The following is a 25,285-nucleotide window of genomic DNA, read 5'->3' on the forward strand; positions in this document are numbered from 1 at the left end:
AATAAAAAAAATATTAAAATATAATAAAAAAAAAGTTACTTAAATATTTTAGTAATTCAGTTGAAAATGTGAAACTCATATATTATATAGATGTATTAAACACAGAGTAATCTATTTTAAGTGTTTTTTTTATTGTTGATGATTATGGCTTACAGACAATAAAAACGCAAAAATCAGTATCTCAGAAAATTAGAATATTATATTATAAGACCAACTAGTACTTTTGGCAGTGTGCCAAGTCCTGCTGGAAAATGAAATCTGCATCTCCATAAAAGTTGTCAGCCGCCGGAAGCATGAACATACTGCGCATACTGACTTTGGACTTGATATAACATCAAAATTGTATATGAATATGTAATGATAGAAATTTGCAATAGAAACCACTTTAAATAATTACTCGACCAGCCAGCAGTGCAGAAATGACCAAACATCCATCCCTATATCAAAGAAAAGTGTATAAAATGTAGAACAAGTTACTTAAATTGTTTAATAGTTTAACATCCTCTATATCCTCCACAGTGTTTGTGTAATAAATTATGAAATTTAAACAATTATTCTCCAACAAAAAGGGCTCATTATTTTAATATTGAACCGAAAAATAATAAAGCATCACTGTCAATATATTAGAAGGGTCTAAATGGCTGAATTTTGAAAATGTGCATCTGGGGAGCCATATTGCTGCTTTTCTTTTCCTGTCTAATTCCACCCCTGGCTGATCCTCTAGCCTCGTGGCCTAGGGTAACGTCCCCTGGGTGCGTCCGGAGATTGATCAATACGCCCTCAGGCTCTGCTGAAATATGAAATAATATTATTTCCACAGCCCCCAGGCACGGACACGCGCTCAGAGGGCGAGGTCTGGGGTCGGATGTATTCCAGCGTGCCCAGAGCGAGAGCCAGGACGTAGGAGGAGGGAACTCCTGGCATAAAAACTGAGTGGCAGTATGGTGGATGGATGGAGAGTTGGATGGAGGGATGGATGGCACTGACTCAAAAAATCCGATTCAATTTAGATTCTTCTGGATTAGGTACTTGTAGATTATAGTGATGGGTTCTAGACTTCCCAAATTTCTGGGCATACATTACTAAAGTCATCCAAACTATAAGAAAAAAACATAAAAAGTTATCTCAGTTATTTTCTCAGTCAGTTTTATGAGGTAGAGTCACCTGGAATTCAGGCTTTCAGTTAACAGCTGTGCTGAACTCATCAAGAGTTAATTACTTGAATTTCTTGTCACTTAATAAAGTGTTTGAGAGCATCAGTTGTAAAGTTATGAAGTGGTACGGTTGGTATACAGTGAATAGCCCTAATCTATGTTATGGCAAAAACTATGCAAAGACCACTGAAAATGTTATGATAGAACTCTCCTCGGTGCTGCCGGCTGGACAGTATTGTCCGGTAATGGCACCTTGAGGACACCTTGAGGTTGGGATGGTGTACTAAACATCGTGATTAGAAAAAAGCATTGAATACGTCCAATTAACTGCACCGTTAAAATAGCAATCCGCCAAAGTCAGAGAGCTTCTGGCACTTAAAGGGAATGATGGCACACTGATTTTTTCTTTTCCTGACGTTACGATAGCAAAGACACACTGACACGCTCCCTAAATCAAGCTGAACGGTTCACGGATAAAATAACTGACATTTTCTCCTCTTAAACATCCTGTAGCACAGTGCATTTGTCTTTATTTTATGGTTTGTTTGCTGTTCTTCTGCTTGGCATCAGAAATCCATATGCGGAGGCCTTGCTTAAAAGCTATGGGCTGCTGAAATCTATGTGTTTCTGGCAGGATTTGGAGAATAATGAGCTCGGTGCTCCCCTGGTTTCAGTCTGACACCTCATAAAGATTTTTTGACTGTGCGCTCATCCTCTCAGACGCTTCAGACAGCTGTAGTTCAGGCTCTGACTGTATTTAGCGGATGATGAGTAATTGGGGAATCTGCTTTGATGGAAAGAAAGTCTTCTTCTTATCTTTTTCTTCTACCTGCTGTAGAGACAGCGCGAGCGGTGGCCCTGTTCACACTGGAGAGCCGAGTAAAACAAAGCGAGAGGAAAAAGCTGCTACAGACAGTGTTATAACTTCACCAGGAATCTTCTGCCCAGGCTCCGCCCACGTTACACCCACTTAATGTGCTCTTTTGAGGTGCTTTGTGCCTTATGGAGTCGGATTTGTTCACTGTGGTTCAAACTGGATGACTGAAGAGTTTAATGCCTCTGGAATATTCGTCATAAAAATGTTAGAAATGTTATTATACCAAAAGGTGAGCAAAACAGTGCCTGGTATATATGATTTTTTTTTATAGGCTTCAGTCTATAACATATTATTTATATATATATATATATATATATATATATATATATATATATATATATATATATATATATATATGTGTGTATATATTTTCATTCACAGCAGGGAAGAACATAATTAGACTTGTCAGATTTATCATTATTTTTGGGCATCAGCAACAATACATGGAAAACCCATATAAGCTGTATATGTTGGGTTGAGTTTATGTATCTTGTTTGGAAAACCACTTTGAGTGAGGTAAAAGTAGGTGCTCATTTAATACCTAAAAAAAAAAAAAACTTTGAGTCAAATTAACTTATAATATCTGATTTTGAGTTTGGTTGCTGGCACCTCATATTGTATTTTCATACCCAACTTGTCCTTTAATCAGTGACAACCAATCATCACCCCCAAGCTAAGTACGAGGTTTCCTTCTGAGATGTGCTGGGCACTTCCAGATAGCTGTTCCAATAAAATAGCAATTTGGCATGGGAATGGCATGTGACACACTAATTTATTTATTTTTTTTTCACTTTTGTTCACACCTAAATCACTCCCACTCAAGCTGCACAAGGTGTACTGGTTACGATAGGAACAACACACCTTAAATCAAGCTGCTTGGTGCACGGTTGACGGCTCGCCTATAGAACGCTAAAATAGGGCCCTTAATCGTCAGTGTGTGCTTTTATTCCCCAAGGTAAGTACGAGGAGGTAAAGTTGTACACCTGACTTATTCAAATATGTCTGGATCAACCCTGATTCTGAGTGACTGGACCAGATCAGAGCATCCCAAATTCCTTGTAAATTGCCTAAAACAACTTATATCAGCTTATAATTATTATAGTTATACTGGGTACTGTACTTTTTGTACTGTACAATTTTATAGGCATCACCACCACTACTCTGGTTCCTACAAACTCTCCTTTCTTAACAAACCGTTGGTGATCTAATTACGCAACGATTCCGAGAAATCTGTGAATTTTCGCGCTAAACTTAATGAGAAACTGCAGCAGTTTGAGTCCAATTACGGGAATTGTGAGTGTTATTTATTTCAGCTGATATTTGTTGTGGATGCTTGTGAAAGGTCAGGCAGTTAGATAGATCTGCTGTACTATTTTAGTCCCGTAATTGAGTTACTTGTAGCCCGTGCCATAGGTGAAGCCGAGGGACCGGGAAATCCAATAGCCTACACAATCTCCACAGAAGGCAGCAGGTAGATCTACAGCCGGCGCAGCTGAGAAAATGCTGTCAGCAAATCCCTTGGAGTATCTTAACTATGCACCACAGTTTCTCATTAGTTTTAATGGGATTTTTGCCAGCCTCACGTAACAGGCTGTGAAAGAGCACGTTTGCGGGCAAAGCATGGATAAGTCAATTAACCCTTTCAGAGCTCGCGTCCGGTCCGGCGGACGTCAGTTTCGTTCCTTGTTGTTGTTTTTTTTCTCTTTTTCTGTAATTTTCTATGCATTGGTGGAGGGACCGTGAATAGGTCAGTTGTTTCGCCGCCGTCAGCAGAAATGCCTTTGGGCGCGAGCCAATCTCTGACCAAGGCTCAACCACTAAACCACGCCGGAGAATCATTGGTATGTAAGCGACGGCCGCGAGAGCAGGGGTGTTTTCAAACAAGTGCAAGTGAGGTCAGGCTCCTTTTTGGGGGAAAATGTGCTGAGGTTTGGCGAAACTCACGGACGTCATTAATATTCTCAATGGCCGGCCAGGATATGGACTTGTAGTTTTATACCTGCCTCTAAAAGTGCACTGATATTATTAGTCTCTATGGCGCGAGTGGAAGCTCTAATGTACTCTGGCACTGTAGCACAGATGTATCCATCATCCCAGAGTGGTCAATTTCTACGTTTTTCAGTGGAGAACCACAAAAAAAACACTTTAAAAAGATCTTTAAAAAAGACAATACACGTCCATCCATATACTGTTTATCGAGTAATGTAGTAAACCTGTGGATTGAAGCATCTACACTGTGAGCCCGGATAAGTTGGATTTACTTTAAAAATTTGAGGAAAACGATTGTCTTAAAAAGGTTAAGTAATGAGTAATGAAAACTTAATTTAACATAACTTAGAACATCAAGTTTTTACAACTAAAGGGGAAGTTGATTTAACTTTTTTTTTAATTTTGTTATACAGTAAGACCAGAATTTGAGTTTACTTAACTTTTTTAAGGCAGCTGGTTTGCTCATTTTTTTTTAAGTAATGGGGAATAAAAACTTGAGTTAGCATAAATTAAAACATCAAGTTATTACAACTAAAGAGGAAGTTGATTTATTTTTAAGGTAGCCCAGGGGGAATCACTACACACTGATGGTGAGTGTTAGTCAGAAACTGTTGAACACACCCAGTATGCAAATAGATAATGGCAACAGACTAAGCTTATTATATATAGTTATTATAAGTTGGTTCAGCTCAAAGATCTCTGTTTGAATGTACATGTTGTGACCACAAATGTTCAACTAACTCACAATAGTTGAGTATTGTTTAGAAATATCAAATTTGATGTAAAACTGACTTAAATCATTTGAGTTCAAACAACTTCTGGGTTTACATAGCAACAACAATATTACAAGATTTAACTACCAGTACGAGCTTGAAATACACTGCCTGGACAACAAAAAAAAGAGTCTTCACTTAGATTTAAGTAAGTAAATGATGTGGGGTTGATGCTGCAGTTGGTCTGCAGGTTTAGGTTCAGCAACAGTATGTGCTGAAAAAATGAAGTCAGCTGACTACCTGAATATACTGAATATAGACCAGGTTATTCCAAAATCAATGGATTTAATTTTTTTCTTCCCTGATGGCACGGCCATATTCCAAGATTAAATTTTTGGGATGTGCTGGATGGAGAAGCGCTGCTTTGAGCAGCGGTCAGACTCTACCATCATCAACACGATTGCAAAGATCTTGGTGAAAAATGAATCCAGCACTGGATTAAAATAAATCTTGTGACGTTGCAGAAGTTTAAAAAGTAAATTTGGAACACTTACACGAGATAGGAGAGCATCATCAACCCCAAATTCAGAATCCAAGTAGATTTTCTGTCTGCCTCTAGTTCACACACCAAAGACTCCACTTCCCAGGATGCACCTGTGTCAAACCTCCTGGACATGCTGGGTCACGTGGCGATTCAGCGATCTGGCTCACCTGGTTACTAGGATTTCACACACACCCGTTTCCTCTAGTATAAATACCCCCTGTTTTCTCCTTCTCCGGTACCTTTGTTTTTGTCTTTTTTGTTATCGATTCATTTTTGTATGTTTGACCACCCTTTTGTTAGTTTACCTGATGCTGACCTAATTTGTATGTATTTTTGACTACCCTTTTGCCTTGCCCTTCTACTAATTTTTGGATATCCCATTTATGTCCTCTTTATGGATCATCCAACATTTTGACTCAAATCCCCACAGTTATGCTCCAAAATCTAGCCTGGGCAGTAGACCCAGTTTTGCCCCAAAAAAAAGCAGAATAAACCGTATTTTAAAAAGAACAGGTGTCTTCATACTTTTGCTCATTATAGTGTAGAGTATGGGGAAGCATCAGCATGAGGTAGTTCAGTTTTGCTCGTAAGTAGTTAGAATTGCAGGCATTTCACTTTATAAAGAAAGAGTATTCAATGGTCTTTAAAGGTCAGGATTCATAACTCAATATTATCTGTGTTTGGAATTCATACTCATGAAACAGACGTTAAGTATCTGCTTTCAGTCAGAGATTAAAAAAAGGCAGGATTCACAATACGGCTTAGAATACTTATCCACACAATAAAACATACAGCCTTCAAAAGGCGCGTTTCATTTTCTTCACTGAAAGAAAAAAAAAGAAATTATATATATATATATATATATATATATATATATATATATATGAATCCTCCAGTTCATACATCAGCCCATAAAGTCCCTACATTTAATAATATTCATACTGCAATCTGGGGTGCCGAGTCATCCAGCGGTCTAAAGCGCTGCCACTATGATCGAGAGGAGATTGCTGGTTCGAATCCCGGTAATGCAGCTTGCCATCAGCAGCCGGAGCCCAGAGAGAATACAATTGGTCTTGCTCTCTCTGCGTGGGTACAGTAAATGGCGCTCTTCTCTTTCCCCTCATCACTCCTAGGGTGATGTGGATCAGCATAAGGCTGCGTCTGTGAGCTGATGTATCAGAACCGAGTCACTCCGAGTGCTAGCGCTGTGATGCTACTCGGCAATGCTGCATCATTAGCAGTTCAAAAAGAGGCGGAGTCTGACTTCACATGTGTCAGAGGAGGCGTGTGCTAGTCTTCACCCTCCTGGTGTTGAGGCATCACTAGTACTTTTTTTAATTATTATTTTTTATTACTGTGAACCTCAGACAGTAAACAGCAGACTTCTCCTCAGGGAGGGATCTGTAGCTACTGTCCGTGGCAAGTCAGCAGATGAGAGAGATGTACAGTAAGTACTTTCAAATAATGAGTTTTGGGCTTCTATTGCAGCTAAGCATGAGCTAGCATGTTTGTGTTTTGCCATTTAGCGCAAGCTAACACAGACATGTGGCAAACGTTCAGCATATACAGTTCTGGAAAAAAATAAATAAGAGACCATCTCAGTTTCTGAATCAATAGGTTTATGTTTGAGTAAAATGAACATTTGTCAGGTGCATGGCTGAAATGGCTGAAATAACAAAAACGATGCAGAGCTTTCAGACCTCAAATAAAGCAAAGAAAACAAGTTCATATTCATAAAGTAGTTTTAAGAGTTCAGAAATCAATATTTTGTGACATAATCCTGTCTTTTATGGACAGTTTTCATGCATCTTGGCATTGTGTTCTCCTCCACCAGTCTTACACACTGCTTTTGGATAACTTTATGCCTTTACTCCTGGTGCAAAAATTCAAGCAGTTCAGTTTGGTTTGATGGCTTGTGATCATCCATCTTCCTCTTGGTTATATTCCAGAGGTTTTCGATTTGGTAAAATCAAAGAAAGTCATCATTTTTAAGTGCTCTCTTATTTTTTTTTTCCAGAGCTGTACATGGCATGTGGAAAGCAACAGATTATTTGCAGAAAAGTGACAGAGCCCTTAAACAGCTCATTCTGAAAGGGCATAGAGAATAGAGAACATGTTTTGTAGAGTCCATAGACCATAGATTTTAACTCTTTATTGTTCCTGAAAACTTTTAGCTTTTAATAGTTTTTTAGCTATTTCTTTGATGATGAGTATTTAATTTTTATATATCCTTTATCTACTAGTTTGCCAAGTTGTTTTTAGGCTACAGGTAATAGATAGAGTGGCTGAGATAATGTAGAAGACTTGGAAATCCTGGAAGACACTTAAAATCAGTCTGTTCCACCATCTGGAACATGTTCCAGGTGCTGAGCAGCAGAAGAGAGAAGAGTGGAAGAGTGGAGGAGTGGAGGAGTGAGGGCGTGGGAGGTAGGCCCAGTTTAGCGGTGATCTGGTTTTAAAGTCGGGGGCTGCAGAACACTGACCCACTGATCTTTAATCCACCCGGAGCTGTTTTGACTATCAGAGAGAATAATGTCAGATATCTGAAGGAAGCAGAGATAGTAATTAAAACATACAGCTAAATGAGATTTCTTTGAAGGACAAAAGGCCATTGCTTTTAAATGCTAATTCAAACTCGGAATATCTTTGAAAACAGGAATCAAACACTGATCACACCTACAGCGGATCACTGCACGGGTGTGCACGTGGGAGAGGTCACCTTTATATTAGTTATTTAATGATTTCCAGAGCCAGTGGTGAAGCTTTTAAAACCTATAAAGGTCTGGAAATGTATTTTCTGCCACAATAGGTTCTCCATGATCAATAGCTTATATATAGAATTTTGTATGAAAGCTTTTATACCTTTAACAAAGCTTATTATGTGGAAGGTTTTACATGTTATACAGGTGCATCTTTAAAAAATTAGAATGTGAAACTCAAAATGTGAAACTCATATATTATATAGATGTATTACACTCAGAGTGATCTATTTTAAGAGTTTATTTTTTTATTGTTGATGATTATGATGAAAACCCAAAAATCAGTGTCTCAAAAAATTAGAATAGTATATAGTATATATAGTATAATAGTATACGAACAATTGGTACCTTTGGCAGTGTGGGCAGTGTGACAAACCATGCTGGAAAATGAAATCTGCGTCTCCATCCGCATCTCTGTAATATTCTCTATAGTAACAAATAGGGTTCTCTATAATAGCAAAAAAAGGATATCTATAGTACTAAAAGAGCTATCCATAATACCAAAAAGTACCAAAAACTGTTACAAATACAATCAAAAAATGGTTATATATATAGTACCAAAAAAGCAATCTATAGTACCAGAACTGGTTTTCTTTAGCACCAAAAAGGGTTCTCTATAGTCATAATTAAGTACTAAAAAAGGTTATATATAAGACCAAAACAGTTATATATAAAATCAAAAATTGTTAAATATTGTACCAAAAAATAAATCTATAGTACCAAAAATATGGTTTTCTATAGTACCAAAAAGGGTTATATATAGGATCAAAAATGGTTCTCTATATCCCAAAAGAAGATATCTATAGCACCAAAAAGGTTATAAATAGTACCAAATAGGGTTATCCATGGTACCAAAAAATGGTCATCTATAGAACCAAAAAAATAAATCTCTACAGCACCAAAAAAAAGGTTTCTCTATAGCACCGAAAATGGTTATATACAACATCAAAAAGGGTTATATATTGCACCTAAAAGTGATCTTTGGTACCAAAAAGGGTTATTTATAGTATCAAAAAGAGATCTCTATAATTCCAAAAAGGATTACCTGTACTACAAAAAGTGTTTTATAGTACCAAAAAGGGGTTTATCTATAGTACCATAGTAAAGGATTATATATAGTACCAAAAAATATATCTTCTATAGTACCAGAAGGGTTCTGTGTAGTACCATAAAGAGTTAGCTATAGTACAGAAAATATATATCTAGTACCAAGGGTTCTCTATAGCACCAAAAAGGAGCGTCTATAGTGCCAAAAAAGTGATATATCGTACCAAAAAGGGTTATATATATATATAAAATAAAGAAGGGGTTATATATAGTACAAAATGTACAAAATAAGTTATCTATAGTACCACAAAAAAATGTTCTTTGTTCTCTGTACTGCAAATAATGTACTTCAAAATACATTTGGGTATCTATAATATGGTATCTACTGTACCACAGAGGGTTCTCCTTAGTAACGAAAAAGGTTATCTCTCTATCGCTATAGGTTATTTCTGTAGTCCTAAAAGAGCGTTATTTGACTTGTAGCCATCATGTGACCTCTGTTGGTGCTGGATCCAGTGTTTGTACTGAAGTTTCTATACTTATGCAAACGAATGCTGAATTTTTCATTCAGCATAATATCAGTTACTCTATTAACGCATTTATTTTTGCTATTCTGTGTGAATAATTATCTGTATTTTTCTTTATTTCCCTGTTTTTATCTGTATCTCTCTCTGCACGGGGTCTGCGGGGCGCAGTAAGAGTGGCCGCTAGAGGGCGCGTCTCCGCGCTGTAACTCCAGTTGCGCCTCCTCCATCCTTCAGCGGAGTGAGAGAGGAGCGCGGAGCGGAGCGGAGGAGCTGGAGACCGGGCTGCTGCTGTTCTTTGCGCTCGCGGTGCGTCTGGAAGGAGGCGCGTGCATTTATCCGCAGAGGCTGCTGCGTTTTTTTTGCGCACGGCTGTGTTTGTGATGGTGATGATGATGATGATGGTGGTGAGGAAGATGATGGTGGTGATGATGATGGTGATCGTGCGGAGGGAGCCTGGCGCGCTCGCGCGGATTTGCTCAAGTTTTTCTGGATGACTTTCCTCGCGCGCTGCGGCACGAGAAGCCCCCCAACACCCCGGTGGATGTCCGGCTAGTTTTCGGTTTTACGCACGGAGGCTTCGCTTTTGGAGACGGACTTTTTGCGCGCGAGCGTGTGTGTGTGTGTGTATGTTAGAGTGTGTGTTAGTGTGAGTGTGTGTGTGTGTGTTCGTGTGTATAGCTCTGTGAGTGTGTGTGTGTGTTGTAGTGTGTGTGTGTGCGTGTGTGTGTGTGTGTGTGTGGCGCGACATGCTGCATGGTGAGAGCCGGGGAGGAGGAGGAGGTACCGGCGGCGCGCGCGGCGCGAGTCCCGAGGAGACGACGCGGCTCGTGGAGTGAAGGATCCGGTGTACGTGTGTGTGTGTGCGCGCGTGGTGTACGCGCGCGGATGCAGGACGGTGGATCGTGGACGGACATAAAACGCGCGGACGCTCGTGCACAGTGATGGGTGAGTTTGGACACGAAGCCACGAGGCACGAGGACTTGTGAAATAATTAATCGATAAAGATGATTGGTGATCGATCGGTTGCTTGCTGTAGAGGGCCAGGTGCTGCACTACTGCTTGAAGGGGCTATCATCAATAATTATGATTATTAATAACTGGATTGTGCACCCTGTCGCTGCAGGAAGTGAATCGCAAGATCTAAGTTCTATTAATCAATAATCAATATAATGATCAGGGATTATAATAGATCAATGAGGATGCAATAGTCTTAGTAGTTCTGCACTGTTGCTTGAAGGGGCTATCAATCATAAAAATAATCATCATTTTAATTAATAATAATATTAAAAGACTCCAGGTCTGCCACTGTTTGCAGGCACTGAATTGCAGAATGGTTCTATTAATCAATAATCAATTATGAGCACTGATTATAGTAGATCAATAAGGTTGCAATAGTCCTATAGTTATACATTGTTGCTTGAAGGGGCTATCGTCAATAAGCATGATTAATAATAACTGGATTCTGCACTGTTTGCACTACACTGAGACTGGGCTGCAGAAAGGTTCTATTTATAATCAATAATCAATTTTATGATCAAAAAAATAATAGATCAATAGGTTGCAGTGGTCCTATTATTCTGCACCCAGACGTGCATAGTGGAGGACAGGGGCACTGTGTTTGAGGGAGGGGGGGGGGGGGGGGTGAGTTGGCTGGGAAGGGGGGTGTAGACATAGGCCTTAAAACATAAGATTGATCATATTATTGATTATTAGTTATATATTATAGATTGCATAGATGGTCAAGCATAACTACTTGAAGGGATTTTATAATAAAATAAATATAATATGTTTTGTAATAAAAATCATTCTTATTAATTACTGGATTGCAGTAGTCCATGTCTGCCACTGTTTGCAGTAACTGAACTGCAGAGTGGTTCTATTAATCAATAATCAATAGGCCAATAATAGCCACTGATAATATTAGATCAATATGTTGCAATATACCTATAATTATGCACTGTTGCTTAAAGGGGCTATCATCAGTAACAATATTCATGATTAATAATAATTGGATTCTGCACTGTTTGCACTAGACTGAGTCTGGACTGCAGAAATGTTCTATTCATAATCAATAATCAATAATGATCAATAAAATAATAGATCAATAGGGTGCAGTTGTCCTATAAATCTGCACTAGCCTTCCTGCACCCAGACGTTCATGGTGGATGAGAGGAGCACTGTGTATGAGGGATGTATGGAAAGGTAGACAAAGGCCTTATGATTGGCATATGATTGATTAGATTATTGATTATTAGTTATAGATAGATATAGATTGCAATGTTCCTATAGTTCTGCACAACTGCTTTAAAGGGACTATTAATAAAAAAAAATCATTCTTATTAATTACTGGATTGCATTAGTCCAGGTCTGCCATTGTTTGCAGGAACTGATCTGCAGAAATGTTATATTGATCAATAATCAATAATGACCACGGATTGTAATAGATCAATAAGGTTGCAATAGTTCTATATTCATGCATTGTTGTTTGAAGGGGCTAACATCAATAATCATGATTAATGTTAACTGGATTCTGTACTGTTTGCACTGTTGCACTGTGAGACTGGGCTGCAGAAATGTTCTATTTATAATCAATAATGATCAATAATGATAGATCAATAGATTTCAATAGTCCTATAGGTCTGCTTTACTACTTGCATCCTGGCATCCTTGACATGTGTTGGGGCTGTGTTGGAATGAAGTGGCATGAGGAGGTTGGTGAGGAGGGGAAAACCTAGACCTCAGAACAGATGATTGATTATATTATTGATCATTGATTATAGGTTATAGATTATAGATAGATTGGTGGTTGACATGGGGGCTGTGCTGGAGTAGAGTGGGGCTCAGGAGGTGTGGACATAGGCCCTGAAACAAATGCTTGGTTATATTATTGATCATTAATTATAGATTATAGATTTTAGACATCTATTATCTATTCTATTGTCTGTTTGGCTATGGGTTTGTGCACTGCTGTGTGTCTATGTGTGTGGAACAAGATAGCGATGAATGTCTGACTGTTGACGTTGACTGTCTAGGTTGTATTCAGTTAGTGGAGCACCTGTGTTTTCTGATGTCAAGATAGCAATACACCAGAAATTTCCAGACCACCACGTCCACCAGTTTAGATATATCTAGAAGCACTGTTGCTATTTAAACGATGCAGACGAAAGTAGGGATGCACTGATTAGTTGATATAATCGACAATGTTCATTATTTAAATTTGTCGACTACAAATTTCATTGTTGACTAATCGTTAAATCGTCACACAGGTTACAAACACAACAGATTACATATTTAATCACTAAATATCAGTAATTTTAATGTTTAAACAACAAACTATTATATTTCACGCCTTCCGTCTAGGGCTGCAACTAATGATTATTTTGATAGTCGATTAATCTGATGATTATTTTTTTCGGTTAGTAGATTAGTCAACAATTATTTCTGCCATCTCCATCCATCTTTCCATCTGTCTGTCTCTGTCTGCCTTATTCTCTCTCTCCATCAATTTCTCTGTTCCTATCTATCTATCTATCTATCTATCTATCTATCTATCTATCTATCTATCTATCTATCTATCTATCTATCTATCTATCTATCTATCATTTTATTGCTGGTACATCCCTGTATTTTTGAGAGAGGGTTAAAAATAATTGAGGTGGAAGGAAATGAACTGTAGCTCCACATAGATAGATAGATAGATAGATAGATAGATAGATAGATCTAGACCTTTAAAGGCCTTTTAAATCTCATGTTCTGCTGCTTCTATTGCTTTTAGAGATGGAGGACATGGCAGAAATAATCGCTGACTAATCGAATAATTGAAAAAAAGTAATTCGATTAATTGACTATCAAAATAATCATTAATTGCAGCTCTAAATGGAAGAAATAATAATAGACTGTTGGCAGAGTGTAAGATAAGTCTCTTAGTCCTAACATGAAGGAAAAATTGTGATTAATTGAGATTAATCAAGATTTATCGAGATTTTTCTCCACATGCTACTTGACTTCTACTGATAATGAGAGATATTGATTATAATATTAATAATGATTATCAGTAAGACTTTAGAACCTATCATCATCCTTATCATCATTACCCATACTAATCAATATTAATAACCCTCTAATAGTCTTCCACAGTAAAACCGCCCACCCCCGTCTTCCCTCGTGCTGCTGCTGCTGCTGCGTCTGAATGCCTGTGGAATGCAGCTGCCCCCTCCTGCACTCCTGCAGTTAAAGCCAGCAGCCCCGGTCGTGTCGTGCTCGTGCATTTCATGCATCTCTCTGTTTTTTTCTGCTTGCTTGCGTCGTTTGCATGCGCCCAGTCGTCTGAAACAAGACCAGCCTGTCCTGCATGAGGCTAAGTGAATGCTGGTTTATCTCCTTTTTTACAGAGACATTTTATCAAGAGTAGATTTGCCAGAAGATCCTCATGATATATTTAATTTAATGGTGTCAATCGATAAAAAAAATTATAAATATTGCATTATCTGATTAATAACACCTTTTCTTAGGCTTGTCACAATTACTTTTTTTGTAGACAATATATTATGATAAACAATATTATTGTCATTTTAAAACGAATTCAGTACCACTGACATAATGGCAAATGAATAGAATAGAAAGTATACCCTTTTAAAAAGACAGTGCATATTATTTATAGATTTATAACCTTTCATTGCTGCTAAGGAAATTAACTCTAGCTCCATATTCCACACCTTCCACAACAAGAAAAGGAAACATGCAGAGAGGCAGGAAGGTATTGCAGATAGATAGATAGATAGATAGATAGATAGATAGATAGATAGATAGATAGATAGATAGAAACAATGAAAGAGATGGAGAGAGAATGAGACAGGCAGACAGAGATGGATGGATGGATGGATGGACGGATGGGCAGGCAAGCGGGTGGATAAACAGATAGTTAGAAAGAGGGATGAAAAAGAGAGAGAGTTCAAAAATAAAGAAAGAGAGGGGTAGAGCAAAAGGGGTAGAGAGTAAGAGGAATATATAGAGACAGAAATATAGAGAGAGAGAATATATAAAGAAAGAGAAAGAGGTAGAGAAAGAGAGAACAGATATATATATATATATATATATATATATAGAGAGAGAGAGAGAGAGAGAGAATATATATAGAGAGAGAAAGAGGGAGAGAGACATAGAATAAGCTGTCAGGCACTTTGTATAAAACCCTTTTGCAGCTTATTGTGCATTAACTTGCTCCTATCGCCACAATAATTCATCTTTATTAATATTTTCCATAATTAAATAGACCAGTTATGGCCCTTCCCCACTCTCAGCCAGATCCATTATTTGATAGCACACTGGGTTTGGCTGGATGATTATAGAGGCTCTGTTCCGGTGGCCGTAGTCCCGCACCTCTGTAAACCTGCTCAGCTTCACTGCAGACACAGATATAACATTAACACCATACACACAACTACAGTCTGCACAGTAGAATAGTGCACCACCTTCTGTTATCATATTTACAGCTCTGGAAGAAGAAATTAAGAGACCACTTCAGTTTCTGAATCAGTTTCTCTGATTTTGCTATTTATAGGTTTATTTTTGAGTAAAATTAACATTGTTGTTTTATTCTATAAACTACAGACAACATTTCTCCCAAATTCCAAATAAAAATATTGTGATTTAGAGCATTTATTTGCAGAAAATGAGAAATGGCTGAAAGAACAACAAAGATACAGAGCTCTCAGACCTCAAATAATGCAAATAAAAAACAAGTTCATATTCATAAAGTTTTAAGAGTTCAGAAGTCAATATTTGGTGGAATAACCCTGGTGGTTTTTAATCACAGTTTTCATGCATCTTGGCATCATGTTCTCCTCCACCAGTCTTACACACTGCTTTTGGATAACTGTATGCTGCTTTACTCCTGGTGCAAAAATTCAAGCAGTTCAGCTTGATTTTATGGCTTGTGATCATCCATCTTCCTCTTGATTATATTCCAGAGGTTTTCAATTTGGTAAAATCAAAGAAACTCATCATTTTTAAGTGTTTTTTTTTATTTTTTCCTGGAGCTGTATATATTTTTTGCTTTTTATATTATTTTTAGGGCAATATTTCCCACCTCAAGGTAAATTAAATGTGTTTTTTTGTCTTTTAACCCTTTCATTACAATGGACATTGTGTATTTTCTTCATTTCTAATTGTTCTGTTGCACATAACACTATTTGAGAGCTGTTAACCAGCCAATCAACTAATCTAATGGGATTTAGAACACTTTTAATCATGTTGTATTTTTACTGTTTAGGGATGGTTGGTTTATGGAATAAAAAGGTCATTAATAAACATAAAATATTACACACAGGCTTCCAGTGCAATGAGAATAAAACATCTATTAAATATTGTAGTAATTGGATTTATTTTCTATATAGATTTTTTTTAAATAGTAGAATATTACAGTCTTCTTTTCTGTGCATTACAGACAAAAAACTGCATCCTTATATATATATTTTCCATCTGAAAGGGTTACACAATTTTTTTCCATCATTACAAGCTAAAATAAAAAAATAAAAAAACTACTACTGTGGGCTTTTATTAAGTCATACATTTTGGTGTAGATTTTAAAGCCATTGAATTTTTGCTCACGTTCAGTTCGATTCAACACCACTGTGAACAATTCTGACTCTTGGCTTCTCTTAAATGACACATTTCACAGCAAATCAACGAATCTCTTTCAATCAGTTTATGTACATATTAAACACAGTTTAATAACACAGAAAATCAGGAATAATGGTGGATTTCCCCTTTAATTATGATGATGACTAACTGCAGGCTCCAGGCTGTTTTTTTTTTTATATATATATATGGAATACTCTGCTGTATACGAGCTGCCAGAAGATTATATACTGGGTCAGCGCATACATTTACTAATCATAGCTCTGAGATTTGCAGGCAGGAATTTTGCTGATTGCTCTTGACCACGTTGGAGCCAAACACCATAAATGCCTCAGCGTTTACAGCTCTGAGTGATACGGGACGGAGTGAAATATGGAAATATGGAAATGATTTTGTACATTACAGTCTATCGCAGAATTGCAGGCCTCTTCTGATCTGATTTGGAGGGGGGGGGGGGGGATTAGTTAGTTATACATTGTAGAGTCAACAATATTATGATATACAGCTCTGGATAAAAATAAGAGTCCACTTAAAAATGATTTATGTCTTTGATTTTACCAAATTAAAAAAGATGGTTGATCACAAGCCATCAAACCAAGCTGAACTGCTTGAATTTTTGCACCAGGAGTAAAGGCATACAGTTATCCAAAAGCAGTGTGTAAGACTGGTGGAGGAGAACATGATGCCAAGATGCATGAAAAAAACTGTGATTAAAAACCAGGGTTATTCCACCAAATATTGATTTCTCAACTCTTAAAACTTTATGAATGTGAACGTGTTTTCTTTGCATTATTTGAGGTCTGAAAGCTCTGCATCTTTCTTTGTTGTTTCAGACATTTCTCATTTTCTGCAAATAAATGCTCTAAATGACCATATTTTTATTTATTATTTTTTTTTTCAAATGGGAATTTTCAGTATTACAGTTTATCTAATCCAATGTATCCAAATCTTCACAGTACTATGTAAAAATCTAGTAGAAAGCCTTCTCTGTACAGCGAAAGCATGATAGATTTTTTTAAAATGCTGTTTTTAATGCTTTGGACATCTTAAAAAATAGCAATAAATGAGCAGTTGTTCCAATACTTTTGTCCATGCAAGTCATCTATTTGGACCTTCCCTCATTACAAGTTATTTGATAAAATAGACTGATAATATCTAGGACCTGGGATTAATGGACATTCCAGTGTCACATAATTAAATTTACCAGTACGAACAGCAGATCTCTGACCAGTTCATATCTATTGATATGAAGAAGATAAAGCTCTTTTGACCGTTATAAAAATATATGACCTCAATCATTTTTTGTGATTAAGAGGCGAGTGGGTATGTTGACCCTTATTTGAGATATTTATACATTTATATACATATAAATTCCATAAATTACTAAAAGTCTGCTGTTTTTCAAAAATGTGTAATTGCATTGTTATATTACTATACCAGGGTCAATATCTTTATAATGCAACTTTTTTTTTTTTTTTTTGCTGCATAGATATTTATGAACACATTAATATTACACATATGGGGAAATGCATAGGGAAATGCGGGACGTTTGTCACAGTGTTTTCTCATGAAATATCAGAGAATTATATGTTTAATACAATATATTTTATTGCATTAGAGCAAGGTCATCATGAATAATTTACAATATCTGGATTTGTAGCTTTTAACTAACTTCTATCTTTGTCACTAAAATTGTCCTCCCTGTGGTGCAACTTGCCATGACATGGTGGACAAATGCATGCAAATGCAAAAGTGAAAATAAAAGTGAATAAGTTGCAATCATACATACAGCTCTGAAAAAAAAAAGACCACTTTAAAATGACAAGTTTCTTTGATTTTACTAAATTTTACCTAGACCTCTGGAATAAAATCAAGAGGATGATGGATGATCACAAGCCATCAAACCAAACTGAACTGCTTGAATTTCTGCACCAGCAGTAAAGGCATAACGTTATCCAAAAGCAGTGTGTAAGACTGGTGGAGGAGAACATGATGCCAAGATGCATGAAAAAAAAACTGTGACTAAAAATCAAACAGGGTTATTCCAACAATTATTGATTTCTGAACTTTTAAAACTTTATGAATATGAATTTGTTCATCTGCATCTCTGCATCTTTTTTTTGTTATTTCAGCCATTTCTCATTTTCTGCAAATAAATGCTCTAAATGACAATATTTTTATTTTACTCAAACATAAACCTATATAAATCTAATAGTAAAATCAGAGAAACTGATTCAGAAACTGAAGTGGCATTTAATTTTTTTTCCAGAGCTGTATATCGTCCAATAAAAAGTCATTGTTATACAGTAGTTATTGTGCCAGGCCTACCCAGACCACAGGACTATTAAGCTCATGTTTAATCACAGGTTCATTGCTGGTATCACGGTTTACCTCGCATGTGATCCTGTCCTGCAGTCGTCCTCTGAGTATTCCAGCGATCCAAAAGCACACTGAAGGGCCGGGCGAACGCAACAGATTTGGTTGGCTGACACTCATTTAGATTGTAATTGTGGTCTAATAGGATGGCTCCGGCGTGTCCCGAAGGACAGTTTCCTTCATGCTGCAGTGGGCTCATGTCCAGCTGTATTGTATGACTGCTTTGCTCTGATAGCATGTTTGCCATTGCCAGGGAGGAAAAATGAATACAACAAACCATGACAGGATTGATTCAGGCAATCAGCAATGTTAATTGAGTCCCATGCGGCTCCCAAATGAATGCGAAGCTTGAAAGCCGGGCAGCGTTATAGCTTCCTTTTGCTTTTTTTTTTTTCCCGTATGGACATTGCGTAATAACAGCTTTGGAATGAACAGAGATGGTGTTCGGGAGCAATATGAAGACTTAATTTCTGTTTCTCTCGTTTCTTCTGCTTTATTTCAGGCTCTGTTATGCGACAGCGATGGTTCGTGGTGCCGCTGCTGGTGCAGGCCTGGCTCTCCGCAAGTTTCTGTTACGGTGAGCGCCCATGCCCTCGGAGTTGCCGCTGCGATGGCAAGATCGTGTACTGCGAGTCCAGCGCTTTCCGCGATGTGCCCAAGAACCTCTCCGGCGGGTGCCAGGGCTTGTCCCTACGCTACAACAGCTTGGCCAGCTTACGCGCCGGCCAGTTCGTTGGACTCAATCAGCTTATTTGGCTCTATCTGGACCATAACTACATTGCAAACGTGGACGCTCGGGCCTTTCAAGGAATAAGGAGGCTCAAAGAACTCATCCTGAGCTCGAACAAGATCACGCTCTTGCATAACACCACCTTTCACCTGGTACCAAATCTGAGGAACCTGGATTTGTCCTACAACAAACTGCAGGCTCTGCAGCCGGGACAGTTTCAAGGCTTGCGCAAACTCCTCAGTTTGCACATGCGGTCCAACTCCTTGAAGAACCTGCCGTCTCGACTTTTCCAGGATTGCCGCAACCTCGAATTCCTCGATCTTGGCTACAACCGTCTGCGCAGCATCACGCGCAACGCAATGTCTGGGCTGCTGAAGCTGACCGAGCTGCATCTGGAGCATAATCAGTTCTCCAAGATCAACTTCTCCAACTTCCCGAGGCTTTACAACTTGCGTGCCCTTTACCTGCAGTGGAATCGCATCCGGACCATGAGCGAGGGCCTCACGTGGACCTGGACATCTCTGCAGAAGTTGGACCTTTCCGGGAACGACCTACAGGAGGTAGAGCCAGAGGTTTACCAGTGTATGCCGAACTTGCAGACCCTTAATCTGGATTCCAACAAGCTGGTGAACGTCTCTCAAGAGGCAGTGTCCTCCTGGATATCCCTGACCATGATCAGTCTTGCTGGAAACATGTGGGATTGCGGCCCTGCCATTTGCCCGCTAGTGACCTGGCTCATAAACTTCCGCGGAAACAAGGAGACTCCCATGATTTGTGCCTCGCCCAAGGAGGTCCAAGGTGAGAAGGTAATGGATGCTGTGGAGGCAAGTGGAGTTTGCAGAGTCGCCCTTCTTACTCCTTCAGTTTCCAGCTCTACGTCTACACTTTCCAGTACCCCTGCTCTGAATGTGATTGCTCCATTCGCGCCAACGCTTCAATCCGGAGGCAGCAGAAAGGGCAAGGGAACGTCCTTGCAACACCCTACCCCTTCAAGACCGCCGCAATCGGATGTCTCTCCACCCGAGCAAGATTTCGAGCCAGTGTCCTTCCACAAGATCGTGGCAGGAAGCGTTGCCCTGTTTTTATCTGTTGCGATGATCCTCCTGGTGATTTACGTGTCGTGGAAGCGCTACCCAAGCAGCGTCAAGCAGCTGCAGGAAAACTCGTCATCGGCTCGCAAGCGACGGAAAAAGTCTAGGGAGACTGAACGTACGCTCAGCACGCCCTTGCAGGAGTACTATGTGGACTACAAGCCATCAAGCTCCGAGGCCACAGATGTTCTGGTCAACGGAACGGGGCCGTGCACCTACACCATCTCCGGTTCCAGAGAATGCGAGGTATGTGGGGACTCTATATTTACGGCTCCTTCTGTAGCAAGTTAGTTTCTTCTTTTCGCTATAAAAAAGAAGGTCAGCATCAATTGCTTTTAGAGAAATGGCGCAGTGTGTTTCTGTCTTTGCCTTCCTTTGCCTTTTTCGTCAAGTCCTTGTTGTTGGGTGGAAGCATTTGTAAATGTAGGATGGGAAGAGCTTTTAAGTTTCTTTGGCTCAGACTGCAACCTCTGGCAAAATGTGTGCATTTTGATTTACAAAAGCTGAAGAATGGGATTTGTTATACCCAGCTCGGTTCTTTTGAGAGAGAGAAAAAAAAACAGTTCTCAATGCATTTGCAAGATATATGTGCTGTCACACAAACAAATATGATCATATACCCCTTTTTTCTGTATGCTGACTTGAATGTATGACTTATGAATGAACCTTGGGAACACTGTTGTGGGAATACAGTAACATTTCATTCCTTTCTTGTGGGAGTCTTGGGAGACTTTTGTGCTTTTGTGTTGAAAACCCTTAAACGCAGGAGCTTTAATGGCTGTCAGAAATGTCCAGCATGTTAGGAAGGGGCCATTGAAAAACGTTAAGAGTCCTAGAGAGTGCTAGAGAAGACTTTCTGGACTGTGAATGATGCCATTGATTCTGGTTCTTGTGATTTTAGGTCATGAACAACTGATCCAAACTACCTAAACAATCATGTACAGTAGATCCCTTATAAAATAAAACCAGGCATGCGTGACGCAATTGTAGCCAGTTTTATACCTGATTTGGTCAGAGCAAAATTAATTGTATCAAATATTGTGTCAAATATTCGTAATAATTAAAAGTTTTTTTTTTTTTTTGCAAATGTGTGATTGCATGATTATGCTATTATACTACACTCATATCAAAGGAATTGTATAAAAAATTGTGTAACAAGACGAAGGAACAATACATTATAAAGTTTAGACTCCTCATGGAGTCCTGTGATAATTAGTTCAATATAGCTTAAATACTCTCACACAAGTTCTCGCAGAATCTGTGGTAGGAATTGTATCTGTGTTTTTAAGGCAAGCTCCTGAGTATGTGGACGATCATTGTCCTGATGGAATAGTGTGTTACATTGTGCATTCAGAAAAGGTACAGCCAATGGTCGCAGCACCTTATTAGCATAACAATGGGCTGTCAAAGTACCTGTAATGAAGAAAAAGCTTGATCTTAATGAATGAATGAATTAAAATTTTTGCATTATGTATGTGAATTATAACCAAACAATCAAATGTAACATTTTTTAAAGCCTGATTTAGTCATAGCACATTGGATTTTAGGACCAGTTTGATATTTAACTCAAATATTTTTAGTAATTAAAAGTTCATTTATCTTAAAAAGGATGTAATTGCATAATTCTGCTGTTATATACTGTTATCAAAGAAAATGTATGAGAATTGTTGTAACGAGGAACGTCGCAATGCCATTCAAAAGGAAGATAAAGGTTTCCAGGAACAATAAATCATAAAAAGTTCAGACTCATCTCGTTGTCGGTAATGCCTGTGTAACTCATGTGTTACGCAACATTTCAGATGTTTTAGCATGTAGAGAGTTGTAGAGGTTCCTAATGGAGTCCTGCGGTAATCTATCAAATCCACGAAAGCTTCAATATCCTGGTTCCAGGACCTACTTTCAAACGGGTTCAAAATTAGGTTCGCAAACCAGAATCATCGGTGTGTGGACAAGCATTGTCCTGTTGGAATAGGGCCAATGGTTGCAGTACCTTGTTATCATAACAGTACTTCTAATAAAGGCCAAATATGATCTTAATGAATTATTTAAATGATTGCAGCGTGATTTATTACCAAATAACAAAATTTCCAAATTTGGTGCACAGTGTATGTCTGGTTCGACAACTTCAACATAAAGACCCATTACTAGCCAGATCTCTGCTAGTATCGTGAAGCAATATAATCCTCTAGGACTACGAATTGTATATGCATGTATATGTTTTATACAGTGCCGTGAGCAATGAAGAATATTATTGCATGTTAAAGATTAATTATGTGATATCTTCAACATATTCTTCAACCCAAGAGACATCGTTGTACATCGTACATGAATGTGCATGTGCAGCGTGTTGATCACCGCGATGAATAACTCATCTACACATCGCATAGCTTCAGGCTAAGAAGCTGCTAGCGCTGGCGTCAAATCCAGACGGTCGATGGTTTGCGCCGGTCGACTATTATGCATGCAAGAGGACTTCAAACACTCACCGGTTGCGAGAGAGCACCTCTCTCATTCCGTTAATCCCGTCTGCAGCGCGGCACTGTCAGATCTTTCGGCCCGTTTGATCCGTGCTTAATGAGGGTGTTAGATTGCCAATGTAAGGATCACATTACCTGTAAAGCAAGGAAGGATTGTTCTTTCCTCTCGTCTTTTTTCCCCTCCGATCTTTCTAAAGCAGTCAGATCGTGTGTAATAGCATCCCCCTGCCCTCTGCTTTTAGCTCCCTCCCTTTTTTCACCCTAAATCACCTAAAGCTCTTTTAAATCCTCAGCCGGGATTCTTCTCAGAGATTCGGGAAGTTAAATTAGCGCTCTTCCATTTAGCTTCTCTGCTCTGCGGCAAACGCGTGTGCAGAAGTGTTCTTATCAATCCGGTACAGATTCCTTTTTAACGACGTTATACACTTTTAAGGCAAGACAAGTATATATATATATATATATATATATATATATATATATATATATATATATAGAGAGAGAGAGAGAGAGAGAGAGAGAACACCTTTCATACACAATGCTCATTCAAAGTGCTTTACAAATTAGAAAATGCAAAGAGAATACAAAAAGAATAATAAATAAATGATTAATACTTTATTAAAACAATGAAAAGTCAAATTCAAATTTAAAACATGTAAAAGAAAAATAATGAATAGGAAATAAAAATAAAATAAGAATGAGAATAAAATAAGAATAAAACATGATTCAAACATATATATACATATATATATATATATATATATATATACATATATATATACATATATATATATATATATATATATATATATATATATATATATATATATATATGTATATATATATGTTTAAAAGAAGGAAAATTAACATTTATTTGAATAAAATAAATAAAAAGGCACCCAATAAAGGTGGCAAGGTCTTTACACAATTGTACTTGATCTGTAAAAATGCATTGACAATGCAGCTACAATGTTATTACATTGTTATTCATGCATAATAAATTACACAGTTATTAGAGACACTAATTATAAAGTGGGGCTGAACTGCAAATGTGAACTGTTTGCAAATGTGAACTTTTGAGTTTGGACAAACTCAAACTTTGAGTCTCTTGAGTTTGACTCAAACTTTAAATGGTTATTTATGGAACCAAAGTAGCTTTACAGGGATTTATTATGTACCTTAAGGTGTTCCTCCACAGTTTCAATTTGAAACACCCCTACTAGTTCCTTAAGAATACTTTGAGCAGTGCTTTTTTGTAGTAAGGAGAGTAACGATTTCGTCAAAAAGTAACGAAATCCAATGATTTTACCTGATTTCATCCTGAAATCAAATTTGAAAAATGTTCAAAAATGGGAGGAGTAGTTTAGGGTCATCACTGGGTGATGTATGGGTTTAGGGGCGGGGCAGAAGGGAGAGCTAATTGGGCAGATATATAGGTTTGATAGATAGGTTTGCAGGTGTAGAGTACTTTTTTCTGTATTTCAATGATGGATTGTGGAACAGTGCTCTTTGGGATGCTCAAAGCTTGGGGATGTGTTTTTATAACCTAACCTTACCTATAAACTTTTTCTTCACAACTTTATCTACAACTGAGCTGTCTGGTGAGTTCTTCCTTTGTCTTCATGATGATTTTTGTTTGTTCACTAGTGTTCTCTAACAAACCACTGAGGCCTTCTTCACAGAACAGCTGTGTATTTATACTGAGACAAAATTACACACTGCACTCTTGACGTATTCAGTGACTTCTGAAGGTAATTGATTGCACTGGATTATTATATTCAGGGGTTTTGGAGTAAAGAGGGCTGAATACTTTTGCACGTCACACTTTTCCGATTTTCATTGTAAAAAAAGTGACATTTTCATTTCACTTCAAACTTATGCAATACTTTGTTGTTTGTCCATCACCTAAAATCTCAATAAAATACATTTAAGTTTGTGGTTGTATACTTTGGCAACCCATTGTATGGTTTAGGGTATAGTGCCCTTTTAAGGGAACCCGCAGTGGTTTATCCAGAGACTTTAATAGTGCATTTGTTGATTGTGATCCACTCAGTGTTGGTGTTTCTGTGGACGTTGGTGGAACAGTTTGGAACTCAGCTGTTCTCCAGCATCTCCAGAAGGCTCTGACTCCTCGTCCCTGTGGTCCAGAAAGCCTGTCAGCTCTTGGCGCGGTCTGGCGGCATTAACTGCTACCGTTGCCTCTGGCAGTGCCATGACAGAGTCACTCGGCCCAGAGGCAGATGAGACAGACATCAGCGGTGAGAAAGAGACAGAGAGACAGGCTGATAGACTGATAGACGTGATGATAGACAGGTAAGCAGGTGAGAAGAAGGGACGTGGCAGACTCGAGAGCACAGGCGAGGTT

General features: G+C 38.2%; 1 protein-coding gene across 1 annotated transcript in view; it reads left to right on the top strand.

Moving 5' to 3' along the window:
• The first annotated feature begins 9,854 nt into the window (after positions 1-9,854).
• The window catches only part of LOC103037437 (leucine-rich repeat transmembrane neuronal protein 4), a 252,215-nt gene continuing 236,784 nt past the window's right edge, over positions 9,855-25,285 (top strand). The window contains exons 1-2 of the mRNA XM_049468635.1: positions 9,855-10,555; positions 19,128-20,692. Coding sequence (XP_049324592.1) covers positions 10,552-10,555; positions 19,128-20,692 — 1,569 coding nt within the window. The 5' untranslated portion in view covers positions 9,855-10,551. The remainder of the gene's footprint in view (positions 10,556-19,127; positions 20,693-25,285) is intronic.

This window comes from Astyanax mexicanus, chromosome 20 (assembly GCF_023375975.1).
Source record: "Astyanax mexicanus isolate ESR-SI-001 chromosome 20, AstMex3_surface, whole genome shotgun sequence".
In the NCBI taxonomy this organism is placed as follows: Eukaryota; Metazoa; Chordata; class Actinopteri; order Characiformes; family Acestrorhamphidae; genus Astyanax; species Astyanax mexicanus.